Source organism: Salmo salar, chromosome 13 (genome assembly GCF_965601325.2).
Source record: "Salmo salar chromosome 13, fSalSal1, whole genome shotgun sequence".
NCBI lineage: Eukaryota > Metazoa > Chordata > Actinopteri > Salmoniformes > Salmonidae > Salmo > Salmo salar.
In genome coordinates, this window is record NC_138303.1 from 18,613,090 (window position 1) to 18,630,000 (window position 16,911).

The window sequence follows — 16,911 nt, forward strand, 5'->3', positions numbered from 1 at the left end:
CTTATCCTCTCTCCTCTCCTCCTCCAGTCTCCATCTGTCACCCCATTTGACTAAACGTTCCCTGTTTGTCCCTCAATCTGCCTGAGGGAGACAGTTCTGGCCAAGCTAATTACAAACACACACACACACACACACACACACACACACACACACACACACACACACACACACACACACACACACACACACACACACACACACACACACACACAAAAGTATACATTGCTTGTTTGTGTGTGTGCATACTCCATATGTGTGGACATACTTGGGTATGTGCTTGTGTACATCTGTGTTTGTGTTTGTGTGTTTGTGTGTGCACGTACACACACAAAAACACACACACACACACGCTTGCATGCACACACACACTCTCTCTCTCTCTCTCTCACTCTCTCTCACACACTCTTTCTCTCACACTCTCTCTCTCACACACTCTCTCTCTCACACTCTCTCTCTCTCACACTCTCACTCACCTGGGTACTGCCTGAAGAAGCCCTTGGCACTGCCAAAGTACTGCCATATGAGGGATGGGTCCCTCTCAAAGTTATCCACAAACACTTTATTCAAGGCTTCAGACCAGTAAACTCCATTTACTATAGCTGAGTCTGAGAGAGAGGAGGGGGGAGAGGAGAGTAATAGAGTTAGCAACTCCTATGACTTAATGAACAGGATTCTGAATGTTTGAATGAGCCCATTCAGCATATTGTTTCTAAAACTGCATCAAATAATGTTTTGTGGCAGAATGTGTCCTGTTTTGAATTTGACCATAATTCCTAAAAGCTGAAATCTAAAGTCAAATATGAGAGAATAGACAGACAATTCAGACAATTCAGAAAGACATGATAGATAATTTGAAATAAGAGAGCACAACATGATAGAAAAAAAGGATAGAAAAGACGAGATAGAGCAGGATGGGAGAGAGAGAGATAGAGGCAGAGAGAGATAGAAGCAGAGAGCGAGAGAGATAGGTGCAGAGAGAGATAGACATGTACTGTATGTAACTGTTATGTAACTATTCTGAAAGTTTTATTGTCAATTTGTTTTGTATTTAAATGCCACTTTAAATGTTTACATGACACAGCAACAAAATTTCCCCATGGGGACAATAAAGTCAGTTAAGTAAAGAGGCAGAGAGAGATATAGAGTCAGAAAGAGAGAGAGAGAGAGAGAGAGAGGCAGAGAGAGAGAGACAGATATAGAGTCAGAGAGAGATAGAGAGAGAGGCAGAGAGAGTGACAGATATAGAGACAGAGAGAGATAGAGGCAGAGCGAGAGATAGAGGCATAGAGAGAGAGAGAGCGAGAGAGAGAGGCAAAGAGAGAGAAGCAGAGAGAGATAGAAGCAGAGAGAGAGATAGACATGTACTGTATGTAACTGTTAAGTAACCATTATGAAAGTTGTATTGTCATTTTTTTTTTTTTAAATGCCACTTTAAATGTGTACATGACACAGCAACAACATTTCCCCATAGGGACAATAAAGTCAGTTAAGTAAAGAGATGGAGGCAGAGAGAGATAGAGAGAGGCAGAGAGAGAGACAGATATAGAGGCAGAGAGAGATAGAGGTAGAGCGAGAGATAGAGGCATAGAGAGAGAGCGAGAGAGAGAGAGAGAGAGAGAGAGAGAACCAGAGAGAGATAGAAGCTAAGAGAGAGAGAGAGAGAGAGAGTCAAAGAGAGAGAGAGAGAGAGAGAACCAGAGAGAGATAGAGGCAAAGAGAGAGAGAGAGTTAAAGAGAGAAAGAGAGAGAGAGAGAGAGAGATAGATAGAAGCAGAGAGAGAGATAGACATGTACTCTATGTAACTGCTAAGTAACCATTATGAAAGTTGTATTGTTAATTTCTTTTGTATTTAAATGCCACTTTAAATGTGTACATGACACAGCAACAACATTTCCCCATAGGGACAATAAAGTCAGTTAAGTAAAGAGATGGAGGCAGAGAGAGGTAGAGAGAGAGAGATAGTCAGAAAGAGAGAGAGAGACAGATATAGAGGCAGAGAGAGAGAGAGGCAGAGAGAGAGACATATATAGAGGCAGAGAGAGATGGAGATAGAGTCAGAGAGAGATAAGGGCAGAGAGAGAGAAGAAGAGAGAGATAGAGGCATAGAGAGAGAGTGAAGAACAAACACCATTGTAAATACAACCCATATTTATGTTTATTTATTTTCCCTTTTGTACTTTAACCATTTGCACATCGTTACAAGACTATATATATACACAATATGACATTTGTAATGTCTTTATTCTTTTGGAACTTCTGTGACCGGATTGTTTACTGTTAATTTTTGTTTATTTCACTTTTGTATATTATCTACCTCACTTGCTTTGGCAATGTTAACATATGTTTCCCATGCCAATAAAGCCCCTTGAATTGAATTGAGAGGCAGAAAGAGATAGAGTCAAAGAGAGAGAGAGAGAGGCAGATAAATAGAGAGAGAGAGAGGCAGAGAGAGATACAGATTATTTTATTTCACTTTTGTTTATTATCTACTTCACTTGCTTTATCAATGTTAACATATGTTTCCCAAATTGAAATTGAATTGATAGAGATAGAGGCAGAGATAGATAGAGGCAGACTAAGAGAGACAGATACATAGACAGGGACAGTGTTTGTGGGTATCAGTGTGTGTGTGTGTGTGTGTGTGTGTGTGTGTGTGTGTGTGTGTGTGTGTGTGTGTGTGTGTGTGTGTGTGCGTGTGTACCCCTCTCTCCTTGCTGATACTGAAATGTGATGAAGCACATCCACCTTAGATTACTAAAACCTCTTTTCAATTTGCAGGCTGAGGGAGTCTTGGAGGTGATTTGCCAGTGGAGCCCTATCGGCTAGACAGACAGCCTTATCACCTCTACCTAGTATCAGACCAGGGAGGGAGGGAGGCAGGGAGGATAGAGAGAGAGAAAAATATATATATATAGAGAGAGAGAGACAGAGGTGGGGGGCACACAGAGGGCACACCTAAGCGATAATGCCCAAGATATTATGATTTTTCCATGACATAGACTGATCAGGTGAATCTACTTCAATCAGTGTAGATGAAAAGGAGGAGACAGGTTAAAGAAGGATTTTTAAGCCTTGAGACAATTGAGACATGGATTGTGTATGTGTGCCAATCAGAGCGTGCCTTTGAATGGGCTATGGTAGTAGGTGCCTTCCAGCGTAAAATACATACTACCATATATATCCCTTTAACGACACACTTGTGACAACAAAAACACACCGTTGTACCAGACATCCAGAAAGCCTGGATGTCATCCGAGAGGAGTTTCCACAGCATCCCAGTCACTTCTGGTGTACATTAACGTCTATTAGAATCTAATCATATCCACATGAGAGGAAGAGGGGAATTTACCCCTTCCTCCCTCTAAACTTCTATTTCCATTTAAATTCATCTCCACTAATACACTCTAATCAAAGGAGCTTGAACGAAATGGATTAGATGAGAGAGAGAGAGAGAGAGAGAGAGAGAGAGAGAGAGAGAGAGAGAGAGAGAGAGAGAGAGAGAGAGAGGAGAGAGAGAGAGAGAGAGAGAGAGAGAGAGAGAGAGAGAGAGAGAGAGAGAGAGAACAACGACAAATTCATGAGAAGTTGAATGGATTAGAAAAAGCTATAAAGGACAATCAAAATCCATTGGACTCCCCAATTAATGACCAGGAGCTCTATAAGAAACTTCAGGCCCTCAAATTTAAAAAAGCATGCGGACCTGATGGCATCCTAAATGAGATGCTCAAACTCAATAGTGCAAAATTTCAGTTGGCTGTATTAAAACTGTTTAATTTGAGCCTGAGTGTAGGTTATTTCCCTGACATCTGGAATCAAGGACTCGTAACACCAATCTTTAAGAACGGAGACAAATTTGACCTTAACAATTACAGAGGCATTTGCGTGAACAGTAACCTGGGGAAGGTTTTCTGTAGTATTATAAATGTAAGTGTTCTCAACTTCCTTAATAATAAGCACAATGCCTTGAGTAAAAGCCACATTTTATTTATACCAAAAAAATCGCACGACTGATCATATTTACACCCTACACACCCTGATAGATAAACATGTCCACCAAAATAATACCAAAATATACGCTTGCCTTATCGACTTTCAAAAAGCATTTGATTCTATTTGGCATACAGGACTGTTCTACAAAGTTATTGAAAGTGGTGTAGGGGGTAAAAATAAAAAAAATGTATACTGGCAATACGTGCAGCATTGAAATTGGCAAGAAAATAACAGAATTCTTTAACCAGGGGCGGGGCCTTCACCAGGGTTGCAATATGAGCCCTGCACTCAAAAATCCTCAACCCCTGGTGTTAGTTTACACAATTCAGTGGTTAAATGCCTACTCTTCGCAGATGACCTATGCCTGCTGTCACCCACAGCACATGGCCTACAGCAGAGCCTGGACCTGCTAGAGCAGTACTGCCAGACCTGGGCCCTGGCAGCAAACCCCAAAAATATAAAAATAATGATTTTCCAGAGAAGATCCAGATCTCAGGGAATTAGACCAAAGTTCTCAATTGGTACAAAATATATAGAGTACTGCACACACTACAATTACTTAGGTTTAAATATAAGCTCAATTGGACACCTTAATGAGGCAGTGAATGAACTGAGAGAGAAAGCACATAGGGCATTCTACGCCATTAAAAAACAAATTCAACTTGAAATATCTATTAAAATTTGGCTAAAACTATTTGAATGTGTCATTGAACCAATTGCACTGTATGCCAGCGAGGTGTGGGGTCCACTTGCAAAACAAGATTTCATCAAATGGGACAAACACCCCATTGAGTTCTGTAAGATTCTCCTACATGTCCAGAGGAAAACTACAAACAAAGCATGCAGGGCAGAATTAGGCCAATATCGACTAATAATAAAAACTCCAAAATGAGCAATTCAGTTTTGGAAACACCTGAAATACAGTGACCCCGTCTCATATCATTACCAAGTCCTGCAATGCCAAGAGCTGAGCAAAGAAGAGTCCCCTCATCCAGCTGGTCCTGGGGCTGAGTTCACAAACCTGTTCTACTAACACACTGAAGCCTCAGGACCAGAACATCCAATCAATCAGAATAAATCAAATTACAAAACAGTCAAAACAAAACTACATTGTTATTGGGAAACACAAGTACAAGCAAAAAGCAAAATGCAGTGCTATCTGGCCCTAAATCGGCAGTACACTGTGGCTAACCATTTGACCATGGTTACTGATCAAAACCTTAGAAAAACCTTGACAAAGTACAGGCTCAGTAAGCACAGCCTTGCCATTGAAACCTTATTCAAGGTTTCAAAGACCTCTCTAATGAGAGTAGGCTACCTGTCCTAATGGGGGAGGACGCAGAGAGCTGTGGGTTGGCAGTGCACTACATTGCTGCCTGCCATAAGATGAGGGACAGTGTCTGACAGACCAATCAACCTGCACATGTCCTCTACTGTATGCTTATTGTTATTGTTCAATGTATGGTTATTTTGACCCTTGGTTATTGTTGATACTGTTGTCCCATTGAAAATGTTGATTGTTATTATTTTCATACATTGGTACATTGGTACGTCATGCTGTAATGGGTGCGAACTTGGTATAAACGGAGCAGTTTAATAAATACTAAAAAACTCTGAAAACCAATGATTACAAAAATAGTATAAAAGGGTACAAAACCCGTCGCACACCAGAACATGACTTGCACAAAACATACAACACACAATCACCGACAAAGACATGAGGGGAAACAGAGGGTTAAATTCACAACATGTAATTGATGGGATTGAAACCAGGTGTGATGGAAGACAAGACAAAACCAATGGAAAATGAAAAATGGATCAGCGATGGCTAGAAGGTCGGTGACGTCGACCGCCGAACACAAGGAGAGGGACCAACTTCGGCAGAAGTCGTGACAGTACCCCCCCCCGACGCGCGGCTCCAGCAGTGCATTGACACCGACCTCGGGGACGACGCGGAGGGCGAGGCGCAGGGCGATCCGGATGGAGATGGTGGAACTCTCGCAGCATAGAAGGATCCAACACGTCCTCCACCGGAACCCAGCATCTCTCCTCCGGACCATAACCCTCCCAGTCCACGAGGTACTGAAGGCCCCTCGCCCGACGTCTCGAATCCAGCATGGGGCCCCCTCGATGTCCAGAGGGGGCAGAGGAACCTCCCGCACCTCAGACTCCTGGAGCGGGCCAGCCACCACCGGTCTGAGGAGAGACACATGGAACGAGGGGTTAATGCGGTATTTGGGGGGAAGCTGTAACCTGTAAATCACCTCGTTCAGTCTCCTCAGGACTTTAAATAGCCCCACATACCGCGGACCCAGCTTCTGACAGGGCAGGCGTAGGGGCAGGTTTCGGGTCGAGAGCCAGACCCGGTCCCCCGGTGAAAACACCGGGGCCTCACTGCGGTGACGGTCTGCACCAACTTTCTGGTGCAGCACGGTGCGCTGAAGGTGGACATGGGCTGCGTCCCATGTTTCCTCCACGCGCCGGAACCAGTCGTCCACTGCAGGAGCCTCGGTCTGACTCTGATGCCAAGGAGCCAGAACCGGCTGATACCCCAATACACACTGGAAGGGAGAGAGGCCAGTGGAGGAGTGGCGAGTTCTGGGCCATCTCTGCCCAGGGCACGAACGCTGCCCACTCCCCCGGCCGGTCCTGGCAATAAGACCTCAGAAACCTACCCACATCCCGGTTAACTCTCTACACCTGCCCGTTACCCTCGGGTGGAAACCCTGAGGATAGGCTGCGAGACCCCCAGACGTTCCATGAACGCCCTCCAGACCCTTGACGTGTACTGGGGACCCCGATCAGACATTATATTCTCAGGCACCTCGTAGTGCCGGAAGACGTGTGGTAACAGGGCCTCCGCAGTCTGTAGGGCCATAGGGAGACCGGGCAAAGGAAGGAGACGACAGGATCATGGTGTTACCCTGTGAAGGAGGAAGATCGGTCAGGAAATCTACCGACAGATGCGACCACGGCCGTTGTGGAACGGGTAAGGGTTGTAACTTACCTCTGGGCAGGTGCCTAGGAGCCTTGCACTGGGCGCACACCGAGCAGGAGGAAACATAAACCCTCACATCCTTAGCCAAAGTGGGCCACCAGTATTTCCCACTAAGACAGCGCACCGTCCGACCGATCCCAGGATGACCAGAGGAAGGTGACGTGTGGGCCCAATAGATCAGCCGGTCGCGGACAGCAGATGGAACGTACAGACGCCCAGCTGGACACTGGAGGGGAGCAGGCTCTGCATGTGACGCCCACTCAATGTCCACGGCCAGCTCCCACACTACCGGCACCACCAGGCAAGAGGTGGGGAGTATGGGGGTGGGATCCATGGGCCGCTCCTCTGTGTCATACAGCTGGGACAATGCGTCTGCCTTAACGTTCTGGGAGCCTGGTCTGTAAGAAAGGGTAAACACAAAACAGGTGAAAAACATGGCCCACCTTGCCTGGCGGGGGTTCAGTCTCCTCGCCACCCAGATGTTCTCCAGATTGCGGTGGTCCGTCCAGATAAGAAAAGGGTGTCTAGCCCCCTAAGCCAATCTCTCCACACCTTCAAGGCCTTGATGACAGCCAACAGCTCCCGGTCCCCCACATCATAGTTTTGCTCCGCCGGGCTGAGCTTTTTCGAGAAGAAGGCACAGGGGAGGAGCTTTGGTGGCGTACACGAGCACTGAGAGAGCACAGCTCCTATCCCAGCCTCGGATGCGTCCACCTCCACTATGAACGCCAAAGAGGGATCCGGATGGGGAGTCGAGGTAAACAGAGCCGAGGTAAACAGGGAGCCAACACGGGAGCCGAGGTAAACAGAGCCCTCAGGTGACTAAAAGCTCTGTCTGCCTCAGCTGACCACTGCAAGCGCACCGGGCCCCCCTTCAGCAGTGAGGTAATGGGAGCCGCTACCTGACCAAAACCTCCGGTAGTAGTTGGCAAACCCTAAGAATCGCTGCACCTCCTTTACTGTGGTGGGAGTTGGCCAATTACGCACGGCTGAAATGCAGTCACTCTCTATCTCCACCCCTGAGGTGGAAATGCGATACCCTAGGAAGGAGACAAACTGTTGAAAGAACAAGCACTTCTCAGCCTTGACGTACAGGTCATGCTCCAACAGGCGACCGAGCACCTTGCGCACCAAAGACACATGCTCGGCGTGTGTAGCAAAGTATATCAAAATGTCATCAATATACACCACCACACCCTGCCCGTGCAGGTCTCTGAAAATCTCATCTACAAAGGCTTGGAAGACTGATGGCGCATTCATCAACCCATACGGCATGATGAGGTACTCATAGTGCCCAGAGGTGGTACTGAAAGCCATCTTCCACTCATCTCCCTCTCAGATAGGCACCAGGTTGTAAGCACTCCTGAGATCTAGTTTAGTGAAGAAGCGCGCCCTGTGCATTGACTCTAACACTGTGCCTATGAGCGGTAGCGGGTAACTATACCTCACAGTGATCTGATTCAGACCCCGATAGTCAATACACGGGCCCAGACCTCCCTTCTTCTTCTTCACAAAAAAGAAACTCGTGGAGGCTGGTGAAGTGGAGGACCAAATATAGCCATGACGCAGGGATTCGGAGACATATGTTTCCATAGCCTCCGTCTCCGCCTGTGAGAGGGGATACACATGACTCCTAGGAAGTGCAGCATCTACCAGGAGATCTATCGCACAATCGCCCCCTCGATGAGGTGGTAATTGAGTTGCCTTCTTTTTACAGAAGGCGAGAGCCAAATCGGCATATTCAGGGGGAATGCATACGTGGAGACCTGGTCTGGACTCTCCACCGTAGGAGCACCAATGGAAATCTCTAAACACCTACCTGAGCACTCTCGCAACCACCCCGTGAGAGCCCTCTGTGGCCAAGAAACAGTGGGGTTAAGACAAGCTAACCAGGGTAGGCCTAGCACCACGGGAAATGCAGGAGAGTCAATAAGGAAAAGACTAATTCTCTCCGTGTGACCCCCCTGCGTCACCATGCCCAAAGGAGTGGTGACCTCCCTAATCAACCCTGACCCTAATGGTCAACTATCTAAGGCGTGAACAGGGAAAGGCACATCCACGGGAACAATGGGGATCCCTAAACTATGGGCTAACGCTCTATTAATGAAATTCCCAGCCGCGCAGGAATCGATGAGCGCCTTATGCTGGGAATGTGGGGAAAACTCAGGAAAAGTGACAAACACAAACAGTTGTGCAACAGAGGGCTCTGGGTGAGAATAGTGCCGGCTCACCTGGGGTGATGCCAGACCGCCCTGCCTGCTGCCTCAATTCTTAGAGGAACCAACCCGGCACCGACCGGCAGTGTGACCTCTGCGGCCACAGATGGTGCACGAGTGGGAACCCCCTCCGGTCTCCCTGCGCACCGCCCCTCCCAGCTCCATGGGTATCGGAGAGGGAGTGTGAGAGGACCAGACCCTGATCTGAACGTCTGCGTGTAGCAGGTTGTCCAGCCGGATGGACAGGTCCACCAGCTGGTCAAACGTGAGGGTGGTGTCTCTGCAGGCCAGCTCCCGACGGACGTCCTCGCGCAGACTGCAGCGGTAATGGTCGATCAGGGCCCTGTTGTTCCATCCCGCGCCGGCAGCCAGGGTCCTAAACTCCAGTGTGAACTCCTGGGCACTCCTCGTCTCCTGCCTCAGATGGTAGAGGCATTCACCCGCCGCTCTACCCTCGGGCGGGTGGTCGAAGAACTCCTCAAACTGGTCCAAGGCCGCATCTCCCGCTCTCCACACGGCATTGGCCCACTCCAGGGCTTTCCCGGTGTGGCACGAGACGAGGGCGGACACCCTCTCACGGCCAGATGGAGCTGGGTGGACGGTGGCCAGGTATAGCTCCAGTTCAAGTAGGAACCCCCGGCAGCCCGCAGCCTCTCCGTCATACTCCTGGGGCAGGGAGAGACGAATCCCACTGGAACCAGGTGGAAAAGGGGTGCTCAGAGAAGAACCCGGTTGTGCTGGTGGAGGCGCTGGAAGAACTCCCTGTCTCTCCCAGCGGTCCATTTTCTGGACAACGCGGTCCATGGCAATACCAAGATGGTGAAGTATTGCTGCATGCTCCTGGACGCGCTCCTCCACCTCTATGGCCGGGGTACCTTGTCCTGCTGACTCCATAAAATGGGTCGGTGATTCTGTAATGGGTGCGTGCTGGTGGCAGGGAAGTCAGGCACAGGAGAGTGAACTTGGTATAAACGGAGCAGTTTAATAAATACAAAAAAACTCTGAAAACCAATAATTACTAAAATAATATAAAAGGGTACAAAACCCATCGCACACCAGAACATGACTTGCACAAAACATACAACAAACAATCACCAACAAAGACTTGAGGGGAAACAGAGGGTTAAATTCACAACATGTAATTGATGGGATTGAAACCAGGTGTGATGGAAGACAAGACAAAACCAATGCAAAATGAAAAGATGAATCAGCGATGGCTAGAAGGTCGGTGACGTCGACCTCCGAACACCGCCCGAACAAGGAGAGGGACCAACTTCCGCAGAAGTCGTGACACATGCCAATAAAGCAAATTGAATTGAATTGAATTGAGAGAGACAGAGAGAGACAGAGAGAGAGAGTGTGTGTGTGAGAGAGAGAGAGACAGAGAGAGAGAGACAGAGAGAATATGTGAGAGAGAGAAAGAGAGAGAGAGACAGTGTAATTTCACCAAATTTGAAACCCTTATTCAAGGTTTCAAAGACCTCTCTGATGAGAGTAGGCTACCCGTCCTGTTGGGGGAGGACACAGAGAGCTGTGGGTTGGCAGTGCACTACATTGCTGCCTGCCATAAGATGAGGGACAGTGTCTGACAGACCAATCAACCTGCACATGTCCTCTACTGTATGCTTATTGTTATTGTTCAATGCATGGTTGTTTTGACCCTTGGTTATTGTTGTTACTGTTGTCCTGTTGACAGTTTTGATTGTTATTATTTTCATAATGTAAATATCCAAAGTAAGCTTTTGCAATATGTACATAGTTACGTCATGCCAATAAAGAAAATTTAATTTAATTGAATTGAGAGACAGAACAAGAGTGTGTGAGAGAGAGAGAGAGAGAGAGAGAGAGGTGTCAGAGAGAGAGAGCGAGAGAGACAGAGAGAGAGTGAGAGAGACAGAGAGAGAGTGTGAGCGAGAGCGAGCGACAGAGAGAGAGAGAGAGACAGAGAGAGAGAGAGAGAGTGTGAGAGAGACAGGGAGAGTGTGTGTGTGTGTGTGTGTGTGTGTGTGTGTGTGTGTGTGTGTGTGTGTGTGTGTGTGTGTGTGTGTGTGTGTGTGTGTGTCTGTGTAGATTAGAGCAGTGTATAAATCGGAGCTGAAATTAACTTCATATTATCTCAAACTGATGGCGATTAACAGGGAAGCTCTTAACTAGGAAGAGAATGAGGAAGAGAGGAGAGGAAGCGAGGGAGGAGAGAGAAGAAGAGAGGAGAGAGGGAAAGAGAGGGAGGAGAGAAGGAAAGAGGGAGAGGAGAGAGGAGGAGAGAGAGAAAGAGAGAGAGAAGAGAGAGGAGAGTGGGAGGAAAGAGAGGAGAGAGAGGAGTGAGGGAAAGAGAGAAAGGAGAGAGGGAGGAGAGATAGAAGAGAGAAAGAGAGAGGAGAAAGGAGAGAGAGAAGAGAGAGTGAAGAGCAGAGAAAAAAGGTAATGGAAGAAGGAAAAATTTGTATGTATGTGGTGGGGGAGTGTGTGTGTGTGTATGTGGTGGGGGAGTGTGTGTGTGTGTGTATGTGGTGGGGGAGTGTGTGTGTGTGTGTGTGTATGTGGTGGGGGAGTGTGTGTGTGCGTGTATGTGGTGGGGGAGTGTGTGTGTGTATGTGGTGGGGGAGTGTGTGTGTGTGTATATGTGGTGGGGGAGTGTGTGTGTGTATGTGGTGGGGGAGTGTGTGTATGTATGTGGTGGGGGACTGTGTGTGTATGTGTTGGGGGAGGGGGTGTGTGTGTGTGGTGGGGAGTGTGGTGGGGGAGTGTGGTGTGTGTGTATGTGGTGGGGGAGGGTGTGTGTGTGGTGGGGGAGGGGTGTGTGTGGGGGGAGTGTGTGTGTGTGTATGTGGTGGGGGAGTGTATGTGTGTATGTGGTGGGGGAGTGTGTGTGGGTGTATGTGGTGGGGGAGTGTGTGTGTGTATGTGGTGGGGGAGGTGTGTGTGTGTGTGTGTGTGTATGTGGTGGGGGAGGGGGGGGGGGGTGTGTGTGTGTGTGTGTGTGTGTGTGTGTGTGTGTGTGTGTGTGTGTGTGTGTGTGTGTGTGGTGTGCGTGTATGTGGTGGGGGAGTGTGTGTGCTCTCTGGAGAGGAGAGAGGAGGAGAGAGAGAAAGAGAGAGGGAAGAGAGAGGAGAGTGGGAGGAAAGAGAGGAGAGAGAGGAGTGAGGGAAAGAGAGAAAGGAGAGAGGGAGGAGAGATAGAAGAGAGAAAGAGAGAGAGAAAGGAGAGAGAGAAGAGAGAGTGAAGAGCAGAGAAAAAAGGTAATGGAAGAAGGAAAAATGTGTGCGTGTGTATGTGGTGGGGGAGTGTGTGTGTATGTGGTGGGGGAGTGTGTGCGTGTGTATGTGGTGGGGGAGTGTGTGCGTGTGTGTATGTGGTGGGGGAGTGTGTGTGTGTGTGTATGTGGTGGGAGTGAGTGTGTGTGTATGTGGTGGGGGAGTGTGTGTGTGTGTATGTGGTGGGGGAGTGTGTGTGGGTGTATGTGGTGGGGGAGTGTGTGTGGGTGTATGTGGTGGGGGAGTGTGTGTGTGTGTGTGGGTGGGGGAGTGTGTGTGTGTGTGTGTGGTGGGGGAGTGTGTGTGTGTGTGTGTGTGGTGGGGGTGTGTGTGTGTGTGTGTGTGTGTGTGTGTGTGTGTGTGTGTGTGTGTGTGTGTGTGTGTGTGTGTGTGTGTGTGTGTGTGGTGGGGGAGTGTGTGTGCTCTCTGTTCCGTCCATGCTCAGCGTAGCAGGAAGATCGATCTCCAGCCGGCAACACTCCACCTGTGATTCATCTCTCATAGCAACCAGCTCTGTGTTATTATAGATTTAACTTCCTATTTGTCACACCAGGTATCATTGTGGTTATGAACTACAGGCCTAACACACACACACACACACACACACACACACACACACACACACACACACACACACAGGTTAACGATTGGCTCGGATGAGTTAGGAGAAAGGAGGAGAGGAAGGAGAATAGAGGAGTGTCTGCTCTCGCTGGCTCGCTCCCCTCTCTCTCTCTCTCTCTCTCTCTCTCTCTCTCTCTCTCTCTCTCTCTCTCTAGAACAAAGAGACACTCACCACTACAGAGCTCCCCAGCCAATTTACACAGATTAGTGCTCACAGCAAACAAAGCCTTTAGATTTAAAACACTTAAAAGCTGACTGTCTTCCTCTCGTATTCTCCCTCTCTTTCTGTCTCTCTCTCTCTCACACACACTCTCTCGTTCTCTTTCTTTCTCTCTCTTTCTCATTCTCTTTCCCTGTCTCTCTCTCTCTCTCCCTTCCTGTCTCTCTCCCTCCCTGTCTTCTCTTTTCACCCAGATGTAATTAATCTCTAGACCTTCTGTCACTCTGATTTAACCCACTTTCTCTCTCATTTTTTCTCTCCCTCCCACTCTCTCTCTTTCTCTCTCGCTCAATCACATATTTTTTCTCTGGTTGCTGGCTAAGCTGATATTCATCATTGACTCCGTCTGGCAAGCGCTGTACAAAGATGTGACTTCGTTCTCTGGACATCAGTCAGATGATACATTAGCATAATCACTGATTATTAAACAGCTAATTAAGTTAACGGTGGTCGAGGATGATCCTAAACATAAGAGTAAGAGTTGTGATGAAGACACACGTGTGCTTAGTGGGGTACATCAGTAAGCTGTCAGGGAAAAGCTCTGTCCACACAAAGTGCAGTGAAGAAATTAGAGGTCGACCGATTATGATTTTTCAACGCCGATACCGATGCCGATTATTGGAGGCCCGACAAAGCCAATACCGATTAATCTGCCGTTTTTGTTTTTTTGTTTTTTTGTAATAATGACAATTACAACAATACTGAATGAACACTTATTTTAACTTAATATAATACATCAATAAAATCAATTTAGCCTCAAATAAATAATGAAACATGTCAATTTTGTTTAAATAATGCAAAAACAAAGTGTTGGAGAAGAAAGTAAAAGGGCATTATGTGCCATGTAAGAAGGCTAACGTTTAAGTTCCTTGCTCAGAACATGAGAACATATGAAAGCTGGTGGTTCCTTTTAACATGAGTCTTCAATATTCCCAGGTAAGAAGTTTTAGGTTGTAGTTTTTATAGGAATTATAGGACTATTTCTCTCTATACGATTTGTATTTCATATACCTTTGACTATTGGATGTTCTTATAGGTACTTTAGTATTGCCAGTGTAACAGTATAGCTTCTGTCCCTCTCCTCGCTCCTACCTGGGCTTGAACCAGGAACACATCGTAAACAGCCACCCTCGAAGCAGCGTTACCCATGTAGAGGAAGGGGAAACAACTACTCTAAGTCTCAGAGCGAGTGACGTTTGAAACGCTATTAGCGCGCACCTGGCTAACTAGCTAGCCATTTTACATGGGTTACACAAGCCTCGTCTTGGGAGTTGACAGGCTTGAAGTCATAAACAGCGCAATGTATTGCGAAGGGCTGCTGGCAAAACGCACGAAAGTGCTATTTTCAATGAATGCTTACGAGCCTGCTGCTGCCTACCACTGCTCAGTCAGACTGCTCTATCAAATCATAGACTTAATTATAACATAATAACACACAGAAACACGAGCCTTAGGTCATTAATATGGTTGAATCCGGAAACTATCATCTCGAAAACAAAACGTTATTCCTGTTACATTGTACAACCCTCAATGTTATGTAATAATTATGTAAAATTCTGGCAAATTAGTTCGCAACGAGCCAGGCGGCCCAAACTGTTGCATGTATCCTGACTGCGTGCAATGAACGCAAAATGACACAATTTCACCTGGTTAATATTGCCTGCTAACCTGGATTTCTTTTAGCTAAATATGCAGGTTTAAACATATATACTTCTGTGTATTGATTTTAAGAAAGGCATTGATGTTTATGGTTAGGTTCAGTGGTGCAACGATTGTGCTTTTTTCGCAAATGCGCCTTTGTTAAATCATCCCCGTTTGGCGAAGTCGGCTGTCTTTGTTAGGAAGAAATAGTCTTCACAGTTTGCAACGAGCCAGGCGGCCCAAACTGCTGCATATACCCTGACTCTGTTTGCAAGAGAAGTGACACATTTTCCCTAGTTAAAAGAAATTCATGTTAACAGGCAATATTAACTAAATATGCAGGTTTAAAAATATACACTTGTGTATTGATTTTAAGTGTCACGGTTGTCGTCGGTAATGGAGGACCAAAACGCAGCCGGTATGTGTAAGCTCATCTTGACGTTTATTAACTTCCCAAAATGAACACCAAAATAACAAAACAAGTGAACGAACGATTTACAGACAGTCTGGCAAGGCACAAGGCTAAACACAGAACAATCTCCCACAATTAAACAGACAAACACACCCAACTAATATAGGACTTCCAATCAAAGGCAACACCACACAGCTGCCTTCAATTGGAAGTCCACCCCAATTAACTCTACATAGAAATAGACTACCTAGACTAAACATAGAATTACATAAACATAGATCATAAACCAAAAACCCGGAAATACTAAATCAAACGCCCTTTTACCAAAACACCACCCCGAACCACATAAAACAAATACCCTCTGCCACGTCCTGACCAAACTACAATAACAATTAACCCTTATACTGGCCAGGACGTGACATTAAGAAAGGCATTGATGTTTATGGTTGGAGCAACGTGTACCTAAGCGATTATATGCAACGCAGGACAGGCTAGATAAATTAGTAATATCATCAACCATGTGTAGTTAACTAGTGATTATGATTGATTGATTGTTTTTTATAAGATAAGTTTAATGCTAGCTAGCAACTTACCTTGGCTTCTTATGCATTTGCGTAACCTCGTGGAGTGCAATGTAAAGCAGGTGGTTAGAGCGTTGGACTAGTTAACCGTAAGGTTGCAAGATTGAATCCCTGAGCTGACAAGGTAAAAATCTGTCATTCTGCCCCTGAACAAGGCAGTTAACCCAACGTTCCTAGGCCATCATTGAAAATAAGAATGTGTTCTTAACTGACTTGCCTAGTTAAATAAAGATGTAAAAAAATAAATAATAATAATAATCATTTTGAAAAATCGGCGGCCAAAAATACCGATTTTCGATTGTTATGAAAACTTGAAATCGGCCCTAATTAATCGGCCATTACAATTAATCGGTCGACCTCTAGAAGAAATGTCCTGAAACGTTTTGTTTGAATGCATTTATTGCATGTGTTGAACTTTTATACATGTTAGTTTGAGGGTTATTATAGTAGTTATTAAACGTACCTTTGTTGGTCATGTAGTTATTAAACGTACCTTTGTTGGTCATGTAGTTACTAAACGTACCTTTGTTGGTCATGTAGTTATTAAACGTACCTTTGTTGGTCATGTAGTTACTAAACGTACCTTTGTTGGTCATGTAGTTATTAAATGTACCTTTGTTGGTCATGTAGTTATTAAACGTACCTTTGTTGGTCATGTAGTTATTAAACGTACCTTTGTTGGTCATGTAGTTATTAAACGTACCTTTGTTGGTCATGTAGTTATTAAACGTACCTTTGTTGGTCATGTAGTTATTAAACGTACCTTTGTTGGTCATGTAGTTACTAAACGTACCTTTGTTGGTCATGTAGTTACTAAACGTACCTTTGTTGGTCATGTAGTTACTAAACGTACCTTTGTTGGTCATGTAGTTACTAAACGTACCTTTGTTGGTCATGTAGTTACTAAACGTACCTTTGTTGGTCATGTAGTTATTAAACGTACCTTTGTTGGTCATGTAGTTATTAAACGTACCTTT

General features: G+C 46.1%; 1 protein-coding gene across 1 annotated transcript in view; it reads right to left on the reverse strand.

Annotated features, from left to right (window-relative positions):
- LOC106566529 (voltage-dependent calcium channel subunit alpha-2/delta-3) overlaps positions 1–16,911 on the reverse strand; it is a 332,855-nt gene that overhangs the window by 201,681 nt on the left and 114,263 nt on the right. The window contains 1 exon segment of the mRNA XM_082959689.1: positions 474–605. Coding sequence (XP_082815815.1) covers positions 474–605 — 132 coding nt within the window.